This window comes from Ambystoma mexicanum, chromosome 6q, assembly GCF_040938575.1.
Source record: "Ambystoma mexicanum isolate Mex_15411 chromosome 6q, UKY_AmexF1_1, whole genome shotgun sequence".
Taxonomy (NCBI): domain Eukaryota; kingdom Metazoa; phylum Chordata; class Amphibia; order Caudata; family Ambystomatidae; genus Ambystoma; species Ambystoma mexicanum.
Window position 1 is genome coordinate 356727727 of NC_090937.1, and position 24131 is coordinate 356751857.

Here is a 24131-nt window from a genome sequence, read left to right on the forward strand (position 1 = left end):
TAGAACCCATGGCAGCGGCTGTCAGATTGAGACACGGGGATAAGGGGATAAAGATGAAAGGCTCCACCCAGCTAATTTCATTATATGCGGACGACACCCTATTATATATTCGGGAGCCCGAAAAAAACATTGCACCTATAATGGCAGATATACATGAATTTACTGAATATTCTGGGTACACCATAAATAATGCTAAATCGGAAATATTCCCGCTTACCCCCTCTACTAAATGCCCAGCTATGACATGTGGACTTAAGTGGTCGGAGCAGCATATCAGATACCTGGGAATACTGGTTTCCAGGAGCAGGCACACCCTCTATTCCGACAATCATGACCATGTAGTACAATTAGTCAACACCAAATTACAGATGTGGGGACACCTCCCCATCTTTCTACATGGCAGAATCGCAATTCTCAAAATGATCGCACTCCCTAAGCTATTATACTTCTTTGTGAATGCGCCCATATGGCCTTGCAAGGATTCTTTTGCTAAACTATGATCAATGATGGTAGCGTTTCTCTGGAATGGGAAAACAGCTAGAATAGGATGGGAGAACATGACGCAGCCGTACTGCACTGGAGGAAGTTCCCCTATGGAATCCCCTATAAAATTTCCCAAACATCCCCCCCGACATTCAATGCAGGTATGCAGGAAACCTGGGATCCCAATGGAGAGATGAAGGTTGGGGACATGTTCCTAAATGGGAAGTTTGTGACTCTGGAAGACTTAACAAGTGCGATGGGTGGAGGGCCACTTAAAACACTGCAATACTATCGGATGAGATCTGCATTCCAGGAGCGGTGGCCGCTCTTCCCTGATGAACCCCCCCCCACATCCATGCTTAGAACTGGTTACAACAAAAGGGGGTTTGGGGATTTCTAAACTGTATGTATCGGTACAGACTCACACTCCCATGACAAACCGAGTAAAAGATAAATGGGAATCAGTCATGGAAATATCCATAACTGAGGAGAAATGGGGTAGCTACTGTGCGCTTACAAAAAATGTGTCACTTAATGCCGACCTGTGTCTGATTCAGTTTAAAATCCTAAATAGATTACATTATACACCGGCTAAGGTAGCCAAATTTGCAACAGACTGCTCAGGTGAATGCCGCAAATGTGGCTCGCCGCAGGCGGGGTCCTTTCATATGTACTGGGAGTGCCCAGCTCTGGTTGGGTTCTGGGGAATGGTGGCTGGGTGGCTGGAATGCTGGCAGAAATTATGCAGATACCCCCTCACTTGACTCCTCAAAAATATTTATTTGCTGACATTAGCAAATGCTCTGAAAAAATTAGAAGGCTATTCAATGTCTCCTGCGCGGTGGCAAAAAAATGTATACTACAAGTGTGGAAAAGCCCTACGCCGTCAAGCATGAACACTTTCCTTCGTGAACTTACGTATGTTAACGAATGAGAGGAGCAATACCTTTTGACCCAGCCCGGAGCAAGTCGACCAAAAGACATCCTGGGCCCCTTCAGGGTGTATCTGTGTGAAATGCTTTCTGATTATGAAGCCTCCATGTAACTTGTATTACACCACTGTGATTACAAGATGTACCTTTGTATAATGTGCTGAATATGATGTGGAGATGGCGCTGTTGTATTTGATGTGACTACTAATAAAAAGAAGTTTAAAAAAAATAACTATTAGAGAACATTTTACTTTTTCTGTTTGGCTGTTTTTTTGACATTACAGAGATTTTTTCTTGTGTGTTGCTTGCTTTTTTTCCCAGCTACAACAGCTCTGGCTGGAATCTAAAATGGTGCCTGAAGCAAGGGCACTGAAGCTTGTTGAAAATGCCAACTAACATCATATATTTCTGTTGAAAACTGCCTTCAAATATTATTCCAGCATACCTGAGGCAACTGTAAGGGAACTTAATGGTGGGCTATGAAAATATCAGAATTAAACATCATAGTATTACATTCATGTTGCTTGCTGTGGTGGTTTATTGGTCCACAGTGTGTGCATACAAATTGCAAGTTATATGTTTAATTTGATTTGAATTGATATAATTGTATTGTTTCAAGTCTGTGTGTTTATGAAGATGTAGAGGAATTCATGGCCTACAAATGTCTGCATTCATGTTCCTGGGGGCCTCTGGGGTCCATATAACCTCTGGTCATGTGATCCTTATAGTGACAGTCTTGCACTTACAAGCACACATTTAAAAGCAAATTGGCCATACTGGCATTGGCCATGGCTTTGATGGTTTACCACTTTTCTTTTTGGGGAGTTGTGTAATGTCAAGTGGTGTAGAGCAAACTATTCCCAGTTAAACATTCACAAGCATTTAGAGTAGCGCAGAAACAAGGGGAAGCCACCTTCTCACCCCCGTACACATGTAAGCACTGTGTGTGAATCCTGTGTTAGCGTTCTTGTGCAGGGTTTACATGCCGTAGGGGATTGGAGTTCCGTTCACCATGGAATCACCTGTTTCACATTATGTTTCCTGGAACCTAGCAGAGTCCAGGTAAAAGTATGGGTAAATACAGCAGCCATGTTTGCTAAGGTGGCTTCCATTGCAAATCTCCACTGTGGACATGCAACCATCGCAGAGATCACCTATTATTTACTCCATGCACGCAGATGAAAGCACAGAAACTCTGGAAGATCCTAGGTTGCTGTGCCTTCTACTGCATGAATTTAGTGAATCTCGATCTCTGACGTATTTGGAGACATATCAGAATTATAGGTACGAACTTTATCGAGAGGTGTGCTGTCAGTCATTAGCGTATCTAAAAGTAATCCAGCTTCATCAGAATGATGTTGACTGTGGAGAGCATTATGTGTCTCAGTACGAGGAATCTGGACGTGCCCGTACTTTTCCAATCACCTACAGGAATTCTTCCCACATATGTGCAGAAGGATATCATTTGTCTCAAGGACATTCATTTAGTAAAGGTAGATCAGAAAAGAAATTGGGTAGTCGTATTTCTCTGTGCGCAAACATATGGGATTGTGTTTTTAATAACAAACATCTATTTTTATAAATAATTCCCCATATACTAAATCAGAAAAGGAGTAGAATGGTGCAGAGGGATGCTTTTAATTGGGTAGATGGGAGGGTGAAGAAGCCCACGTCCTGATCTTGGAAGTTGATGGCGGGAAATCCGAGGGGGCCAGTACTGTCACCAGGTGTGTGATGCTGGGTCTCAGGGTGCGGTGAGGAGGAACTCATGGCTACCCCCTGTCAAAGGACACTCCAAAAAACGACCACCGTTTTACACTGCTTTGGATTGGCCTCCAAAGTGCGGGATTTGACGCCATCAGAGGGTTTCACTCCCCCCGAACTCGCAATGGCATATCAACCTGCCCCCACCACTTCCATGTCACATCCAGTCCTCTCGGTCTGTGCGCCTCCTCCTGTCCTCCACCCCCAGCAATCAACATATCTGCTCCCTCACTTCTTTGTTCTGGTCCTGCTGCATGCTCAATGGCCCTCCTCTCACGGTGTGATCTTCTGTGGCCAGCATTTCCGTGATGGTCTCTTTTAGAGGCGGTCCAGAAAATGCGATGCATGTTGCAGCATGTAGCATCTAGCAAAACCAGAAAGATTTGATCCAGTTTTACACTGGAAACGCCCAGGTCAAATCATACAATATTTTGTGAGGAGAATGACGGATGCATGTTATCACTCCTTTCTTGGGGAAACTCCTGACAAAAGCTGGCTATCTCCCAGCTTAATCGGCAAAGTGAATCTTTTGGTTGTCTCCACGACCACCAGCCTGGCTTCATAGCTGCCAGAAGCATGGAAACTGCTCTCCTGAACAACTGTGAAGACTTGTTCTCTAATCCTGACTCTAACATTCCTTCTGTGCTCATTCTCCTCAATACATCCTCTGCATTTGACACAGTCAACCACGCCATCCTGCTCAATTACCTCCACAACATCTGATGTCTCTAAGAAGTCACACTATCAGCTGCACCTCCTTAGAGGTATCCTGCCTTTTCTCACTTTCCCCCCAGGAACTCACAGTCTCTAAATCTGCCAGTCTCCACTCTGCGACCTTTACAACTTATCCAGAACAGGACTGCGAGAATTGTCCTTGGCATCAAGCCCAGGGACCATATCTCTCCAGCTCTGAAATCTCTCCACTGGCTCCCTGTTGCTGCAAGGATCAAGTTCAAGACCCTTTGCATCATCCAGAGATCTTACTGGTGGGCCCTAGGGAATCCCTCAGCAAGCTAGGCAACAAATACAGCACCTTCTAATCGAGAACTCGGTAATCTCTGTCTCCTCTGCGGTAAAAACCCTGGGAGTATACCTAGATTCTACCTTGTCCATGGATAGACACGTTAGTTACATCTCCTCTTCAGCAGCACTAACAACTAAAATAATCAATGCAATAAAGCCTCACTTATCAACTACAAACTGCCTCAACATCTCCAGGGCCACCATAGGCGCCAAACTGGATTACTGCAACGTCCTCCTACTAGGCACTTCTGTCAAAAACATCAATAGACTTCAAATCACACAGAACGCTTTGAGAGCAGCTCTCAACATTCCTAGGAGGGAACACATCTCCCTAGCAAGACAAAATGCCCACTGGCTCCCAGTCAAAGAGCGCATCCAGTTCAAAACTCTCACCATTACCCACAGGTGCATATCCCAATCTGCCCCTAGCTACCTGACAGAATGTATACAATCAGTGCACACACTCAGACCCAAAAGGAACCGGTACGCTAACCAACTCTCAGTTCCCAACTTCAATACAGCTAAAGCTGGTGGTTCGAGCTTCGAAGTCCTAGCGCCAAAAGCTTGGAACTCCTTACTGCCCAAACTGAGAGCTGAAACATCCCTCATGGCCTTCAGAAAGGCACTGAAAACCACTTTATTTAAGTAAATCCTATGTAAAATACTACTGCAATGTGAACAAATTCCATAATATACAACTGTACCCACGATCACTGTTTCACATGTAACCTCAGAACTTTATCTATGTTTGTAACTATCTCTCCATTGTTTGCATGATACTCACCCATGCCAAGTAAACCTTCTTGTAACAGCGCACAATGCCCGAGGGCAGGTGTGTGCTTTAAAAATGCAAATAAAAAAAATAAAATAAATAAATAAATCCACAAGGCTTTCTGGGGTCTGGGACCGCACTACCCCCAATTTTCTCTTCGTAACCAACTTCTCGAGCCCTCTGCTCATCCATCTCCAACTCTCCGAGGGTCAGACACTTCTCCAAGCAGAGAGTGGGGAGTAGATCTATTTCCTCGGCTGGGGCCTCCCTCTGGAACAGCCTCCCTGCCTCTCTCAAACTTGAGCAGAACCACCTCCAGTTCCAGATGCAACTCAAGAACTTCCTTTTTGCTTCCACTTTTCTCTCTTCCTCTCCCTTGCCGATGTCCCTAACTGCTCTGCACACTGGTCACCTGGCCATCCACTGAAACTCAGGCCCAGGCTCCTGCATATCCAGTTGCCCTTGCACTGCCTCTGGTTTCCCCCAGCACTTAAGGGTCTGTATATGCAACCCTACAGTACCTTGTCTCTTTGCACTTTTGAGCCAACCTCTGGCAGCACTTACTGGGTTACCTGCACTACCCCCTACTCCCTGCCACTTCTCCCCTACCTGCACTTGTACGATCTGATTTACACAACGCCTAGTAAGATCATAGTTCTGTCCTCCTTCTGTCCTCCCTTGTGTACAGGCGCGTTATAAATGACTTATCATATCATATCATGTAGGGATCTGAAGTTCAAGGCCCCGTCAAAAGAATCTTTACAACACTGAGTAAGGTCAGGCCTTCTGAGACTCACTTCACGAGAAAGACAGAGAGGAATAATCAATGTACTGCTGGAAAAGCTCAGACGACCAGGACCAGTCACCAAGCGATAGATGGAGGGAGATAGAGAAAGAGAGCGAGAGATGGAAAAAGTGAGAGAGAGCAAGAGAGAGAGCAAGAGAGAGGGAGAGAAAGAACGATAGAGAGAAAAGGATTGACAGACAGGGGGATATGGAGGCAGACAGGAATAGAGGCAGAGAGGGTCTAATGCATTTAAGGACCTGTAGGGTAATCACAAGTTAAGAGATACCTAAATGAATGTTGAGCACGAAAGTCGGTTAAATACACCAGTGAGAACGATTACAAGATTGAAAGATAATGTGTGTGCACACAGGTGTCATAGTCTAGGAATTATTGGCATCAATAAACTGTAAAAAATGTCCAAACTGAAGGAGCATTAAAGATCCCTGTTGTAGAAGTAGGAAAGGTATTTCAAGTATTTAAGACAGTGACACAGTGAGGTCAACATTTGTTAGTAATCCAACATCCAAGAAAAGGATACTTCATACCACTGAGGTCAAAACCATCCATGTTCTAAGTAGATCCAAGCTTAAATGGGGTTACCCATTGGATTTTAGAGATAAGCAGGGCCAGGCCCAACAAGGGTGCACATAACTTTCAACCGGAAGGTTACCGGAAGACTTGTAACTAGACAGGTGCGTACATGTGGTATTCGGAGAGGGAATTCATTTTCTTGGGTCCATAAAATACACATTCTAAAGTTCAAACACCCTCCAAACCTTAGGTTGCAAAAAATCTTACATAAGTTTTATTTTGTATTCAGTCCTTCTTTTAAATTGAGAGAACAGTACATCACAAAGTATGTTTTCCGCCGTGTTCATGCAACATGTTTTGATGTTTTTCAATGTGTTGTAACAAGTCACTTTTCACTAGGGGGGAGCATTTCCTCGTGAGGCTTGGGAGCATTTCCTTGTGAGGCTTGGGAGGTGAGGCCACTACTCAACATTCCCTCTAGGGGTGGTGGCAAGCGGGACCTCACTGGGAGAGACTCCCCCCATGGGGACAAGAACTACTGTTCCACAAAGGAACTCCTGAAATCCCTCACTCTTGGACTAACAGTAACATCACAGCTTCAAAAAGACCCAGAAGAGCAAACCACTGTTTGTTATGGTGCCATATGATGCAAAATCCAACCTGAAGATATGCCAGGTAAGACTACCGTGAAGAAGAAGAGTGAGCTCACTGGATGGAAACCAGCAATAGTGTAACAAGGAGGAATGAGTGAGTGATGGAGAGCGCCAATGTTCCCTCTAATTTTTTGGGGCTGTGTGCGCCAAAGAATAGTTGTGTGCGGGCTGCTTTCAGTCATGTGCGGAACTGAGTGATGCGCTGCCAGAACGGGGGTGGTCGTCGGCGGCGGCACGGCGGCGGCACGGCAGTGCCCCACCAGTGAACAAGGCTTAGTGATCAGATTCCACAGCGTGCAAGCGAGGAATGCGAATTTGCGACACAACTTCTAGCTCTACTTCAAGGGACATTTGGGTGCTCTATTCTCCTCCCAAGATTTTAACTCATCTGAAATTGTGTCCTTTTACATCTCTAAACATTAGCAAGATCTTTCATTTTATGATGGGTTGGTACAAGAACAGAGGGGTTCTTGTAGTGGAAAACAGATTACACTTTGCGTTTCCCACTCTCTTGCTCCTTCGTGCAATTCCTTTTATCTTGATCTGTTTATCACATACAGAGATTTCTGAAGACTGCCATAGTCCTGTTGTGGGGATTTTTAATCGTTGTTATGGGCCTGAGATAATTTCTACTTTCTGCTCCAAGCATCCATGCATCCTCATTGGTGCCATTTGTCGATGCTCACTCTGCCTGTGCCAGTATGGCTGTTTTGAGACTTCTTTCAGACAAGAGTCAAACCCTTCCCTAAAGCAGATGCCAAAATGCCTTTGCAGACCAGTAGGCCTGCATAATTTAGCACAAACTTCAGAAGTGCCTCTCACCACCACCCCCCCTTCCTGCCACATCAGTGGGGAAGGAAGCCACAAGGCATAGCTGGTCTCACCTGGTCCATTCACACTTGCGTTACTCGTCCTCTGAGGCGCACATACCCCTCTTGTACTACTTCCTGCCGTAATGCTGCTCTTGAATTCGGGTTATTGGCGTTGATAAAGTATGCATTGCTTCAATGCCACTCCATGTAAACGGTGACAATTTGAGCACAGATATGGCTAACTGAGGGACAACCTCCCATGAACATTGTGCGTATTATGATAACACTTTTCTAAATTTAAGCGAGGCGATACTATTATATTACCACATGGTCCCTGACTTCTAATGAGCGCCTTAACAAACCGACCTTTATATCTTGTAATACCGCTCCTTCTTGCCTTGTGGTCACTTTACCACGAACAGCATCTTTATAAAGCAGCCACAAGCAACCCCCCTTTGCATACCACTTACCCCACACCCTACACATCTATCTGCCTGGAGCTCTGTGCCCCTATGCACTTGCGCGTTCTCAATGTCACTGGGCCAAGGAAGATCGTTGTTTTTGTTATCCCCTGTTCCCCTCCCTTTACCTTGTCGCGCTCCGAAACGCTTATGTACGAGCGCAATACAAATAAAATATCATATGATTTAGTGCTGCCGCTAGTTAAGTCTTAACTGAGCGTGCGGACATGTCGCTCACTCCTTCTGGTGGCATCTTAATGCAACGTCAGCGGTGCTCGAGCCGCATATACTTCAATTAATTACCAATGCATGTCGTATATATGATTTGCATTCGGCTTCCTTCCATAGTCCTTAATCAATTAATATTTCCCACTACCTCTACCTACCAAGCCCCTCAGCGCATTACGGCGCCCTTTAGCTGCTGACTAACAGCCGCCCATACAAGGATTGGCCTCTTCGCTGTGCATGTGTCCTGTCTCCTGTGCTTTCCTTAATGCTGTATGGCGCCCCATTAGAAATTATACCTTCACACTAACACGTATGTGCTGGGCAACCCTTTCAGCGACCTGAGAGCTATCGCTGCTGCAAGCGTACATTAAACTAAAAGGCTCTAGCATCAACCACTTCTCCCCCGCAGCCCACTTTGGTGGTTCCCCACCTCCCGCTTCTGAATCTCTGGCGCCAGCAAGCATCGGGCAGCTGACTTGGTTGGTCATAAAAGAATTCGCAACGGATCGCCATACCCCCCATGCGCAATTTTGAAAACAAACAACATTGAAACATCTGGTTAAATGCCCCGAGAACGGCACCCGCTCACCACAAGGACAAGAGTTGCTAAATTGCAGCTTTGGCTGGCTGACGTTCTGAACATTTCCCTATATGTCAAAAGGTAAAGGCGTACGGGGGCCTACATACCAAGCACGTGGCACAGACAGCTTACAAACGTCCGCCCTGAGGCCATACATTCATGAAACTAAACCTTTGATTGGGCTGATACATGCCTTGCAGACATAGCAGTTTGACGACTGCCCATTAGGACAAAGACCGCCATCAATAGACCGCAAACGGCCTGAGGTCTCCTTGGTGCGACAAGCTGCACGCCCCCCACAACTGCCATGTGTCCCGCACCTCTGGCAGGATTGCTGCAACGCACCTCTCCCTACCGTAACCCCGATGGCAGCGCTGCTTCTGGTGCCTAAATTAGGGTCATGTAAATTCGCCTGCAGACTCCACTCCCCTTGATTGACGACACTGTCCAATGCAACCCCCCTAGACGACAATAAATGCCTCCACCATCCCTCTGTGTCCTCTGGAATGGCGACTGGCGTGTGCGTGAAATGCTTGGAGAACGCCCTACTCGAATGTACTAATGAGAGGCCAAGCAACGCATGGGTACTGCGACTGAACTTCATTTAGGAATAACAAACCGTTTTTACATAGCGCCTCTTGCTGCTTTGCTCCCTCCTCCAAGCACTGTACAATGTAATCCTCATACTGAACCCCGAACTGAAAAGACCCAGTCCCCCCACACAGCCATCATTAATTACAATTTGCACAAGACCTTTTATTACATTTTTTACCAATACAATGTTACACACAATAACGACGCAGGGCCATACCTTTGCGACTGGCAAATTCATTAGACAGCGCAGCATAACTTGCCGACCCATAACGGTGCTGTTTTTTTTTTCTTTTTTTCTTTTTTGAATGGCAGGCTGCATATCACTGTAGCACTTTGCAAGACCCCGAAAAACGACTTTATCGTATTACTATTGTATATGACATCTTATGGCTCGAGGGCAGGATAGCTAACACCACATACTAACCAAGCATGGACAATGAGCCATAATGTATGCACAAGCAATCCCACCTCAACATACATTGTGCGAACCTCAGAAAGCTGGGAGGAAATACAAATAACATTCCACACCCATGTCTGCACTGTGGGACAACCGTCCATCTACTTTCTTTTTTTTTTAAACACAGAGTCTCGCCACAGGGGCAACGGCCACCATTAGCCACGAGGCTGTACCTCCTCCCCCCATACCATATTTCCCCTGGGAGTTGCTTTCCAGTTACTGTGTTGTGAAACTCGCCACATCCACTTTAAATTTCCCGAAAACCTTAACGCCGCAAACTGCGTTTGCCATCGACCATACCCAGCATTCATGACCCTCGCCCCCCCAAAAACCTCTGCTTATCACCTCCTATGGAACACCCAAACATCAATGCATCCAACTCCTGAGTCCTCGGTACATGCACCGATTCTTACAATGGAGGCACTAAACCATCAGCTAATACAATGCTGGCCTGAACACTATATATGATCCCCCCTTACCGACAAGCGCACAAACAAACGTACTTGTTTTCGAACTGGCATGCCCGTGAGCGCACAGGCCTAACCACATGCCTAACACAATATGGGGTTTCCCGCGAGTTAACCCCCACTTCTCTTCTGCTTCCCGCAAGCGCCATGCTCTGCCCCCACCACACATCACTGATTAGACAAAGCCTTTGAATTAACTGGTGCCACGACTGCATTCTAGTCAATGCGAGCAGCTCTGAAGACCACGCCTGCCCACTTCAAATTATACTTAAAGATCGTGTAAACCCAACATATAATAAATGCGACCAGCACGTGATTCTCAATCATCTGCCTTGGCTGCACATCATTTAAAGCCTCACTTCATTACTTCGCAGATAGTCGTATGTTACCAGTGCCTATACAACCTGGTTGCCCATTATCTACAGCCTCATTCCATTTCATGGGGATGTTAACTTTACTACCGACAGACAACCCGAGCATAAACATAGGCGGACGTACACTAGACATTTATTTATGTATCGTTTTTTGTTTTGTTTTGTTTTTTATAACCCTGTGCTGGAGCACTGCCCGCAATGCCCTGCAGTATATTGCTCCCCGGTGTGATCTCTCCTGCATGTACATGGGGCATTAACCCTTCAATACGCCATTCGACCCGACTGAGACTGCTTCCTTTTTTCCATCAGATACATGCGAGCAGTGAAGCACACGCCGGCGCTGTCCACCCCCTGATGCAGATTCTAGCGTATCACGCGCACACCAAGGGCAACAAATAAAGTGGACGTGCAACCTCACCATATGAAGTGCAAATATGGAGCCACACAAAATACCTTTTTCTCAGCTACCCGTTGCCCAAGCCCCCACCTTGCACGCCTCCCTACTCCTTGTTTCTGTTTGCTCTGCGAAACACGACGATCACTCTTAGCTGGAACTGAAAGCTTCCATCCCTGGAACGCTTCGACGCTGGAAACCTTTCCCCTACTGGACATCACGATCAAATGAGCAGGATACATCACGAACAAGGAACAGGAACTAGCAGTATTGTTTCTTCCTTCTAAGGGCACAAGTGGAAGTTGCTTTCAACTTTGCAAAGAAGTGCAACAACAAATTTGTTGTTACTTCCTGCAAAGTTGAAGCAACTAGTGTGAAATGTGTCACTGGGCCCCAGCTCAGCCCTGCAGGCAGGCTGCCCCCCCAGGGTCAGGACTCGGAGGGAGGCGGCAGGTGTTACAATTGCTTTAGTGTTTGCAATTGCTTCAGCCGCCTCCCTCCACAGATCAAAGTAACGTTCAACTCGGCCACCGCCGGCCCGAGCAGAGCGCGAGCAAAGCACTACACGGCACCGGCCTCCTGCAGTGGCGGCGCGGCCGCCGGTGGCCCGCCCACCGTGATGAATGATGCTGCTTGCTGCACATGCATCTGCATGCATCATAAATTATGATGCATGCATGATGCAATCATCAAAGCAAGGTAACAACATCTCTTGTTACCTTGCTATGATGATGAATTGTGTGCAGAGTGCAGTTTGCAGACAGTGCCGCTGGCGCCTCCTGCCCTGCCCAGCCCAGCACAGCCCCAGGCGGCCCAGTCCCCCGCCCCATGAGTCTGACTTGACTTCCCGGCCGCGGGCGGCCTACTGTGACTGTGAGCCTGTGATGACTCGGGTGAGCTGCTCCACGTGGGCCGCAGTGCCGGCACACCGCACACACACTGTTACTGTGGGCAGGACAGGCCGGGCCTGTCAGTGCCAATAAACAAATTACATTGTAATTTTTTTTTAAAAATGGCCCAAAGGTGGCTGCCGAAAAACCAGCCCAAGGGGACCCCAAAGTCGTTTGGACACGTATTTACATTTGGTGGCTAGCCTTAAATTATGTTTTATTTAAAACAAAAATAATCACAAAATGATGATTGGAGCAAGTGCACGGCAAAACAAGCCCTATGCGCGGCTCACAATCAAAAGGTGCGCGGCCGCACAGGGGCACACCTTACAGGGAACATTGAGCGCTCAACTGAAAGAGAAAAGGGACTATAATCCTCCAATGGGGAGGCTCCAGCAATATATCATAAAAAAGAAGAAGGACCATTATTAGTGAGAAGTGAAACACAGGAGTTTCAAACCAGCGTTGTTGTGGAAGCTGGTTGAAACCGGGAGATCCTTTGTGTTAAGGAAGCAACCAGCTGGCGTGGGAGGGAAGCACAAGGAGAGCTGAAGGAAGAGGGGAGCAGGAGAAGGAAGCCCCCAAGAAGAGAGCCAGTCGTGAGTGGTGGCATGACCCAAGGGAAGTGGACTGTGCAGTCTGGTAACTACGCAGCGACCACTGCAACGCTAGCACCACAGAGCCATTGACAGGAAGGAGAGAGAGTCAGAGAGAAAGCAGAAGGCATCCTGACTGGACAAAGAGAAGTTCCCATCCTGCAAGCAGGCCTGGTGATGTAAACCCATTCCATAGAAGGTTAATACGGACAGCACGAGACCCGGGAGGGAATGCGAGTATATTGAGTACCAGAATCATTCTCATCACATTAAACGTGATGTAATAAAGTCAAGCACAGAATATTATCATGACAATCCTCACGGGACACATCCTACTCCTCCCAGTGATAAGATAAAGAACCGAGAGAGTGAGAATTACCACAGGACTCGGCCTACTCATCCCAGTGATATGAAAAATAACCGAGTGAGTGGGAATCATTACGGAACTCATCTTCCTCATCTCAGTAATACCAGAAATAACCCCAAGAACGAGAAACATAAGGAGTTATCCTACTTGTCTGAGTAATACAGAAAGTGCCCAAGAGAATACGAATAACTATTGCGTTTATTATACGTGCCCTAGTGACAGCATCTGTGAGTTAGAAAATGTGAATTCTGATACAGGATATCTTATTCAAGAGGAGTTAAACAACCATAGGAAGACGGAGAATTGGAACAATTTAAAGACTGGTTCTATTTCCCTGGTAATACTAGAGAAAGAGACTTTCAGAGACACTTGAGAAAAGCACAATAATAGAAAACTAAAGGCAAAGATGCTGAAGAAGGGGACTTTACAAAGTCAACAGAAAGGGGAACCAAGGAGTTGGAAAAGTCCCCAAAAGGAACTGAAAAACTTGATACAGCAAGTACTATCTAAGAACTATATATTAAGGCTTTGGAAGCCTTTCCAGGAGAAGGGAGTCATTAGCCTGGGCTTTAGTTGTTTCGTTTTAGTGGTAGGGTCAGTACAGCTTAGTTTTTGGACAGAGGACAGACTGTTTACTTTGGACTTCACAGTTGACGACGAGCACCCAAGTTGGGTTTGTTAGGCAGGGAAATCCACAAATTAGGGACAGTGGGGCATTTGACTAATTATTTTTAATAACACATCTGTAAGAATGCCACAAACTGGTCTGTCTGCTCCTTCTGACCTACTACAGTGTACAAGCATCTGTGAAAAACTATGAATAAATAATTGTAGGCACTATGCAAAATGAATGAACATTAGTTCTCTAATCAGTTGGTCTGTGCACATGACCATAGAATGCTTGCCTTGCAGAAAAAATAAACCTTTTGCTTTACATGTAAGCATGTATTCTTAGAGCAAGCTCAAGGAGTGGAAATAGCCCAGGTAGCAGCTGCATTAGCAGTAAACTGAGACCCTGACTTTGTGTTCACATTTCCCAATCCAGGCTCCAGTCATGCCAATGCATGATCATGCCAGCCCAAATAGGCAGGTTCATCCCATTGTCTCAGGAGGTTAGCTCAGGGGCAACGTGCTCGCCTTGGAAGCAAGACGACACGGAGAAACACAGGATTGTTCCCTGGGTCCGCGCTTAGAAACCTCTGGGTATTAATCACATTATAAATAAACTATCATATCATTAATATTTTGATTTCTTTTTGTAATATTTTGATGCAGAACAACACTGCTTTAGAGTGCAAAGAATGTCAGTGAAAGGGAAGATGTTAAAGGGGAGAAGTGACCATAGGGAAGAGAATATTAAGGTGTAACAGAGAGTGGACAAGTCAGCAAAACCTTTTGAAAAGTTCATAAACATACTTTAAAAACATGATATCCATACTTGCCTCAAAAATAGGGGCTATTTTTTTGCACGGTCCGCACCATACTGCAGTGAAGTCGATAACTACGAGGTTATTTGCTTTCGCCAGCTCATCGTCAAATTCTTTCTGCAACATGAAAATCAGCAGATCAAAAAAACAGGAAACACAACTGCAATAACTCCTCAGAAGATTTCCTGCCCCAAAATATGTGACATGAACCACAACTGGTATCCTTAAAATTGTTTCAGACCAGAACAATCCCCTGACATTTTTGGGACCAAAACAAAAGGAGTCGTGGGGGAGCCAAGCAGTGTGTTGCGCCTTGCTGCCGATTCTTGACAGCACAATGCTTCTCAGTTCACTTCTTAGTTGTTTTAAAGTCACTTGTGGATAGCCTAAAAGGTTTTTGCTTTTATATCCTAAAAGTTTGACGGTTTGTTAGACATACAGAACTAAAAGGTTTGTTTTCCCTGTGTGGGCTAACTATAAGATGCTCCAAAGTCTTAGGATCCCTTATAAAGTATCCTCTGCGCGGCACTGTTGGAAGCCCCGATAAAATATTACTGAGGTGTTGAGAGGGTGGGGATAGGATAGGTAGGGGGTGGTTTTGAGAGAATGGGGCTATGGTGGGTGGGTGAAGGTAAAGACATTTAGGGTTTGAGGGTGGAGAAAGTTGGGGGTGGGGTGGTTGAGTAGTGGTAGTTTGTTGGGACAGGAAATGAAAAACAAAGCAGCATATTCATTGTGGGTGCATATCTAAGCAGAATTCTAGGATGGGAAGCCAGATGATACTCTAATTCTATAACTGGCAATACCTGCCTCTCCAAGGGCAGAGACACACTACAGCTCTTGAAAGAGTTCATTCATTGGGCCTCATTACGAGTTTGCCGGTCCGGTAACAACAGTGCCAGTAAACTACCGGCACCGTTGTTGCCTGACTGCCAAACTACGAGTTGTGCTCGCGGGTGCTTTTCTGCCCAGACCAGCACCCGTGAGCACAACTCGACAGATGCACCGGCACCATTCATGAATGTGCTGGTGCATCCGACCTCCCCATTCCCATTGAGCCCTTTAGGGCTCAATGGGAATGGGGAGTAATGGGTACCGGCACCCAGCAATGGGTAATTACCGGGTCCGCCGGGGTCGGCATACTCCGGTAATTGCCCATTGCTGGGTGCCGGTAATTTCACGTGTTTTGTGGTAATGGATTGTATTAATATTGCATGTATTTCTTGATACTAAAGGTAAAGCATCGATTTTGAGGTCAAAAAGCAAGACTTGGACACTTTTCAAAACACGTGGATTGGTGAATGAGATGGGAATATACTAACATAAACCAGGTAATTTCTGCATATGAAATATTTGTGAAATATCTTTCAGTGGCAACTTTTCTCATCACAATAGACCCAGAGTTTGTGTTAATTTTAGCTGCGCCATCCAACTGTTTAACAGCTACTGGGCACAGACTATTTTTCAAACAGTATTTAAGGTTGGTTTGGTTGGTTGTAGAAGCAGTAACCCTGGTTTCAATCCTCTGTCTCCCAGTGATGATGATTTCACAAGGAAAAAGGAACTGTGTAAACCATTTTGAGAGCATGTATTATCATGTTCCTAGCTCTCTTAACACTAGTCACTGCTAATGTTTCTGGGCTGCCAACAGGTTATTCAACTTTTTAGTCCTTAGGGGGTGCATGTGGAGTGGCCGGATGTCGACAGTCCCATAAACCTGTCTGTATCCCGTTAAAATATGATTAGAGACAATCAAATGTAGCCCAAAATAGCCCAAACATAAACCAACCAGCACATGTAATGGGGTGGGGTTGGTGGGAGTAGAGAGAGTGGGATGGGTGAGGTTAGAGTGAGTGGACAAGGGGGTACACAGAGTGGGAATTGGGTGGGTGATTCAAGTAGAGAGGCAGCCTCGGGAGGAATAAAGAATCACAGCTGAAAGTAGCCCATAAATAGCCCAGTTGCGCACTAAATAGCCCAACATAGCCCAATAATGCAATTCACGAAGCAACTACGAAATTGAAAGCTCAGCCGACTTGCTTCTTCCAAAGCTGCTGATTAGTTCATCTTGTTAGGGAGCTCCCTCATTGGGTAGTACAGCGGAAACGTTTAAAAAAATACATGTTAGTGAGTGCCCATTTCATGCAGTGGCATTGTTGGTTGCTATGCCAACGAGATATTCTCAGTTATGATGGTTTCGTCAAAACCAACAATGGTGTACTAAGTAATTTAGAAAGTCTAGGTACTAAAATGGTGTAAACACTTCTGCTCCAACTGCCTGATAAGACTACTGACAAGTATTGTGTAGAAAATGAGCCCTTTGGTGGATGATGTTATCAGTGTAATTAGCAGTATGGAGCCTTTGTTTTGTAACTGTGCCAGTATAGTATGTCCTTCGTCTGATACTAATCAGTCATTCACCTCTGTTCACAACTGTTTGAGTGCGCAAACACGAACATTAACATTGACGGATATACAATGACATCACAGCGAGATTGGTCTATATGACAAACATTTTCTGCAGAGGCCTTTGCTTCCTTATTCTGCTGCCACTGACTCCATGACTAATTATACACCAAGTGTTCTAATAGATTGACTAGTAGAAGGCTCTGAGCAAGAAACACATGCTCCAGATAATATACCTGATAATGACAGACTTCGCTCTAGTTCTAGTGACCAGCTGCGAGTATTGGGCGACTTACTCAGCTCACTGGATAATCTCTGGCATGCAAATGCAAAAGAGTCCATGGAACACACACTTTTCATTTCAGCCGTCGCTACGGTACAACGTTGTTACATGGCCTGGTATTTTTTCACCGAGTTTTTTGCCTACATTTTTCAGCTGAAATAACTCATGGAAAAATACGGGTTGGGGCAAGGGGTTATTGGGGTAGTGGGTGTGGGGAATAGGGACTAGATAATAGTGAAAGGGGAGCTCGGGGGGACCCCCCCCAAATGTAAATAAATAAAATTCAATGAGTTTTCACAGCCAAACATTTTCAGCAAAAAACTCAGAAAAAGACTACCTGGCAATGTAAAAACATACAACAGTAGATGCTGCCCTCATTGTTAACTTAGAACAGCTGCCTACAGTAATCAACTATGGCAATCTGCATAGCAAGGCAACTGAGGGGACTCTTAATGCACCTGAAGAAAGGTGTGATCTACTATGTGACTACTCTCTGTAAGACCACAGTTGGTCCTTAAACACCTCCTCGTGTGGCTACAATCAGTGGTGAAGGGGCTGTGGACAATAATGGTGTCCTTCCCTCCCGTCCTCACAAATCCCAGGTAACGACTCGTGGAATGGGGCCTTCCTAAGCTTTGTCACCATTGAGTAAGCAGCAGCAACGTATACATAAAGGTTCTAAAGGGTCTAATACAGTAATTACACCTAAAGCCCATAAAGGACAGCAAGTTAACTAGAATGTAACCTGCTCTGACAACTTGGGGTTAGTGGAAAACAAGGAGGGCTGTTGTGGTGTTGTGGATTAAACAGAGTTAAATGACTAATCCATGTCTAATGTTCAAGACAAAAGTAAAGGGCTGAAGAAACTCACCTGCTTTGTGCAAAACATGGCGTCAAAGAACTTGCCTGTAAATAGTGTACATGCTATGCTCCTAACAGGAGGCCCAGGAACCCATCAAATGTTGAGGATATCCAGAAAATGTTACCAGGCTACCAGTGGATACTATTAAAAAAAGAAACTGACTAAAACCAACAATTCAGGTCTGTTAGGTAACTCGGTGCAATTTACATGGACTGCACCTATTCACGCTGGCCATGTGAGCAGCAAATAGGAATCATCTATGATGTTCGCTGGCCTGAGTGTCATCTTCTCGCCTGATCTTGGTTCAGGCCACAACATAGATTAAGAAACTTCAACTTAAATAAAAGCTGCATGACCGGAAGCTGGAAAGTGTGATAAACTGTAATGTAAATGAACCTGTTACTGTAATACAGGAAGTGAACAGGGCCCAGCGAAGAACAATTAAGCATCAAAGCGTATTTCGTAGTTCACAGGAATTTATTCCAAGTGCAATTTACATGCTACAGCTTTTACACGCAACCCTTCAGCTACGACTAATTCAATCTGATGACGTTGCTATGGTAGACATCTGTGGTTGTGGAGCCTTTAGTACTTCTTTAAACACTTTAAATATGCTCTCATCCTTAGGTTTATACTGTGTCGTTCCGATGTGGGATATCATTGGTATGTAGTATGCCCAGACAGGCTATATGAGGCTACTGCCTCTTGTTTTTTGCGAAGAATTTAATTGCAATGCTAATATGACTGTGCTGGTGAAGGAAACGCTAGGAACTAAATGCACGGATAAGGCGCAGCACATGGACATAACACGAGAAGATGATAAGCAATTGCCAACATCAACTGGGAGCGGCTGCCTGCTCCACCGCAGCCCAGATTACTGAACAGACCCTGACTCTACAGTACGTGTGCTCTCATGGAACATCCGCGGGCACACCCACTTTGCGTTCCTCCAGACATTAGACATGATTGCACTTCAGGTAGCATGGTTGATTGTACCTATATAGTTTGATGGTAGGCACACTATTCAGGCGACTACTGTAAACGGTCATTAGAGTAGGCCTAAAGGGCGCTTAACTATCAGTGTCAAAAATCATTATGCTGTCACTCATAGCCCTAATAGACTTGTTGGTGTTATTAGACATGTTGACTTTACTGATGGTAGAACTCAAATATTGATTGGTGACCTGCATGATCCTCCTGGTATCAAGCACATGGTTGGAATACTACAAGAGGTAGATGCCCTACTAAATGTAGGGAAATATGATAGATCCACTACTTTGGTTTTGATGACAGGGGACCTTAGTGCGAAATGCCCTGATTCCAGATCCCTGGCAGAAGAGTCTGATATTCGGAATTTGGTGTGGGAGATACCGGATTCTGACTTAATATGGAAAACAGATTGGTCAGAAGGACATTGAATGGCAACCCATGTTAGCCAATCACACTATGTGCCTGTTCCATGGTCGCTGTAAGGGTGACATGTGCTGGAATCACTGGTAGTACTATTAACGTTTTTATTTCTGGCTTAGATTACCAACAGATGGAGTCCATGCATGTGACACAACGCGAGGAGTGTGAGGACTTTGTTATACTGGTTAACCGGTAGGCAACTTGTCACGCTGCATCGATACAGGACCACACATGCTTTGTTACATGAAATAATGGAGGGAACCATATGAAGCGGAATGCTGCTAACTAGAACAGTTTGGGATGACTACATATTATGGTTGCCCCTTTGCGTTAATTAGATTAAAATTCTCCCCTCTTTGAACAACAAGCGGCCTGGGCTAATACACCACAATTGGATAGAATAAGCAGAATATGTAGGATTGAGTTCTAGGGTTCTGAGGGAGAGAATGAAACATCTCCTATAATAAGGGCCTGACCAGCTTATCATTCAGTGACCTTGGACAGTTTGTTAATATAGACAGTATTATACCAGTTGATTTTTGGCAGGATTTGATTATAGGAGAATAAGTGTGCTAAGCAATGCTAGGTTTTAGAATGCGGTATGTTAGACAAAAAATATGAATGAATTATGAAGTATGATGCATTAGTATCAATCAAAAAGGAATTCAATCTCTAAAGCGCCACTTTCCTTCTTAATTGTGAAAATATACCAGGTGATAAACTGTACATAAACAAATGACAAAAGTTCAGTTACGAAAACAAGATAGGCTAGCTAAGCCATGAAGTAAAAGTGAACTGAAAGAGCTGACACATGTTTCGAGAAAATACATCTCTTCCTCAGGGCTCACAATAGCTTAATGAAAGATGTTCTTGAAAGTTTGCTAAACAATCATAACATAGCTCATTACATGAATTATATTATGTGATGTTAGTGTTGGGATGAAATTATCCACAATCTCAAGACATGTGTCACCCAGTCTGCGATGACAAATGTCACACATTACCATGATTAACACCAGTTACACATGAATACAAAAAAGCCACATAAATAAATATGTCCATGCGAATGGGGAATGAAAAAGAGAAGGACAAACATACATGACACAAACACTTTTTTTTCTAATTAGAAAAACTCTGTTACACTTCCTTGTCATTTTCTACAATTAACCGGGTGACTTAGTGTGACTCCCCAAAACCGCTTTCAACAAGCATGCAAACAGGGAAGGGTGCCAGTGTCATCATACTCTTAATGGATGGGTACTCCCCATGCATGGTGGTAGGTGGTGGATCAACTAGTGTCAATCACAAGTTAACAATTATCAATGTGGGTCGTTCTTAAGTGCTAGCCTGAACCAATACCGTGTCCCATCTACGACTCCCCGTATATTTGCTGGAGCTATAATTACTGACCATATCCTGGGAGGTGATCGGTCTCAATGTTGGTGAGTGTTTCTCAAGTAAAACACTGCAACTAGAAACTTGGAACTGGGTACGCTGTGACGCATTAGTATATTACTGTATATTTTCTGGTAGTCTTTTGATGCTGTTTTAATATTATAGTGTTTGTATATCTGCAGAACATACAGTGTTACTACTATCTATATTTCCATTGTCGAATTGAATTTGAAGTGCACTTACAATGTTTTAACAAACTGAATAATGTCTAGGGACTCTGAATTTTGGCAGATAGAGCTGCACGGTTAAATGTTTACCCAAATATCACACATTTTAGTTAAGTGGTGAACCAGGCGTTTTGAGCCCTGTCTGTGATTTATTGTGTATACCTTCCCAGCACTAGCTCTGGTTTCCACAACTATTTGTGTGCTTTGTAAAATATTCTATCCCATATTTTATGCGTGGCTTGGTTTTGACTTTTAGTAGATATTTTGTAATAGTTTGTGTTAACCATAATGCGCACAATTTAAAAAAGAATCTCTATGCCCAAGTGACCTTATTACACAACGTCTTTTAGTGCATGGCAAAGTGCTGAATATACAGTGGTGTGAAACAGAAGATTTCTCAGGCTTGCATTATTTTGCACTCTGGAAGGTTTTTTTTCTATTCAGGAAGTGGAAAATAAAGCTACAGGAGCAAGAACAAGTTGTGGTCGATTCACTCTGAACCTAAGGTCAGTCTTAAAGCCGCCATATCTGGTTTTGCCTTCCACACGACCTAAGATAAGGCAACACTCTCCAATCTCAAGTCTCCGTCGTTCCTTGCTCTGGTTGACAGGCAAGGATTGTGTAGGCTTTGAAATCCTGTGCTTAGTGTGCAAATGTATAAATCATTTTGCCCCACTCTACTTGTCCAAGTAAATTAGGTGGCATCACCCAACCCGTCACCTGCGATCCAGTGACAAAGTGCTGCTGGAAATCCCTGTATCGAAGCCCGTGTTTAGAGGTGACCTCCAGTATTGGAGTGTATGGCCCGACAATTTGGAATATGTTGCCTTTAAGGATCAGGGTCCTCGAATCGTTATATCAATTTCGGAAGGCACTAAAAACACATCTTTTTGAGAAAAAGGACCAGGTGTGGCCCTCTAAAATGGATCTATTAGTTCAGCTTAGTTGTGATTGGTGTGCTGACCTGTATAGTTGTCCTTTTGTGACCCCGGGTCAGGCCTTTGTAGATACGATTGATTTCGTCAAGTGCGTATTACAAATATTTCAAATCAAATCAAATCAAACGCGACCCATGCCTATCTAATGAAATGCATGGCCCCCATACATACCATCAGCAACTAACCCTCTGCAGAACATACAGTGTTACTACTATCTATATTTAGATTGGCTAATTGAATTTCAAGTGTACTTACAATGTTTTAACAAACTGAATCATTTCTAGGGACTCGCAATTTTGGCATATACAGCTGCACGGTTAAATGTTTACCCAAATATCACACATTTAGTAGTAACACTGTATTTTCTGCAGAGGGTTAAGTGGTGAACCATGAGTTTTGAGCCCTGTCTGTGATTTTTTATGTATACCTTCCCAGCACTCGCTCTGGTTTCCACAGATATCTGTGTGCTTTGTAAAATATTCTATTCCATATTGTATCCGTGGCTTGGATTTGACCCTTAGAAGTAGGCCAGACCCCCTGGTTGGGCCACTTCACAACAAGCCAACTGGCGCACCCCCATTGCCCCCCCCCCAGACACCCCTATAGTCTTCTATGGGAGCAACCTTCTAGCACACCTTTAGCACACAACATACACATTTTCGACTTCATGATTCACGGAAGTGTTTTATAATGGGGCAATCCCCATAGGAAAACGTTCCATGAATCAGGCCCACAAGCTGTTGAGGTGTGTGACACATGATTCACCGAATGCCAAGAGGATAAACTACAGCTATCCCCCCAGCGCATGAATACACCGTATTTATAATCCTCTAGGAGAGACTCCTTGGAGTTCAGGGAGACTTCTACTTGTTCATTGTGTTCCCTTCCTTCAAAAGCTGCTCTCGTGTTCCGTCTTTGCAACCGAGCCGCGCCCTCCTTCACGACCGTTCCATGCCTGAACCTGATTCAAAGGACAGGACAAGTAACACCTCCCCCTGAAAGACCCCACCAATACGAAAAGGCGTCATACCATGTCCTGGATCTCTTTCACCATGTTGGCAGAGGGTAGCTCGACGCCGGAACCGCGGGAAGTCAGCTGAACGCCGGGCAGCAGCAGCAGCAGCAGGAGGAACGTGAAGGCAGGGTAGGCGCAGCAGAACAGCAAGCTCGGTGCCCAGCCTCAAGGGAGCCTTATCTGGAGAGAGGGGATGGGCTGCAGCGCCGCTTCTGGGCGGCGCCACCATTCCAGTATCATTTGGAAATCCGGCTAATCGCCTTACCGTATATGTGTAAAATGATTCCTGGCTGGTTTCCAGAGTCATGACTCATGACTGATTCTCAAGAAAGGAAGTGCTGCGTTGTTGCGAAACATGTTCATGCGCACACACTGCTGGGATAACGCACATTACACAACATCTGGCCCGGCAGGAGATCAAAAGCCATCCCTCTGAGAGCACACCCTCAGCGAAACAAGTTTAGAACACAAGTGTGGGAAGCGACGGGCGGGAACGCGCTCAGGGATTCACTTCAGATCTGGGGATTAAGTTCCGATCCATATTTTATTAACCAAAACCGGAACAATTTGTACCAGAAATAGCAAAGACCCCAAGCTGAGTACAATCACGGGAGGTGTATCCGAGTTGTTTCATCCGAAGCTAGATTTGGGGTGCCTTTAGACACAGCCTTGTTGTAGTGGTCAGATACTGTTCACTGAGTGCACATTATTGTGTGCTATATGAATGCAGGTCTTGGCACGGCAGAGGTACTGTTGTGTTAATTCATATTATCAGGAGTCAAGTCCTAAAAATTAAAGTGTGGGGACTCATCAACAAACGCAATGGGATGTGACGTCGCCACAAATTAGCATATTAAGGTGAAATAGGCACATTTAATTAAATTGGCTTTGCATAACCACCCAAATTGAATAGGACGAATGGCATTTGCCTTTCATAAAATCAACACCCAAAACCAGAGAGGATATTTTCTTCTAATAGTGTTTTTGAAAAGTTTTAAATCCA

At 44.8% G+C, this 24131-nt stretch overlaps 1 protein-coding gene across 1 annotated transcript in view; it reads right to left on the reverse strand.

Moving 5' to 3' along the window:
• LOC138516040 (uncharacterized) overlaps positions 1-23355 on the reverse strand; it is a 105302-nt gene extending 81947 nt beyond the window's left edge. The window contains exons 1-2 of the mRNA XM_069630847.1: positions 23144-23355; positions 14608-14709 (exon numbers count right to left, since the gene is read on the reverse strand). Coding sequence (XP_069486948.1) covers positions 14608-14709; positions 23144-23167 — 126 coding nt within the window. The 5' untranslated portion in view covers positions 23168-23355. The remainder of the gene's footprint in view (positions 1-14607; positions 14710-23143) is intronic.
• Positions 23356-24131: the final 776 nt, after the last annotated feature.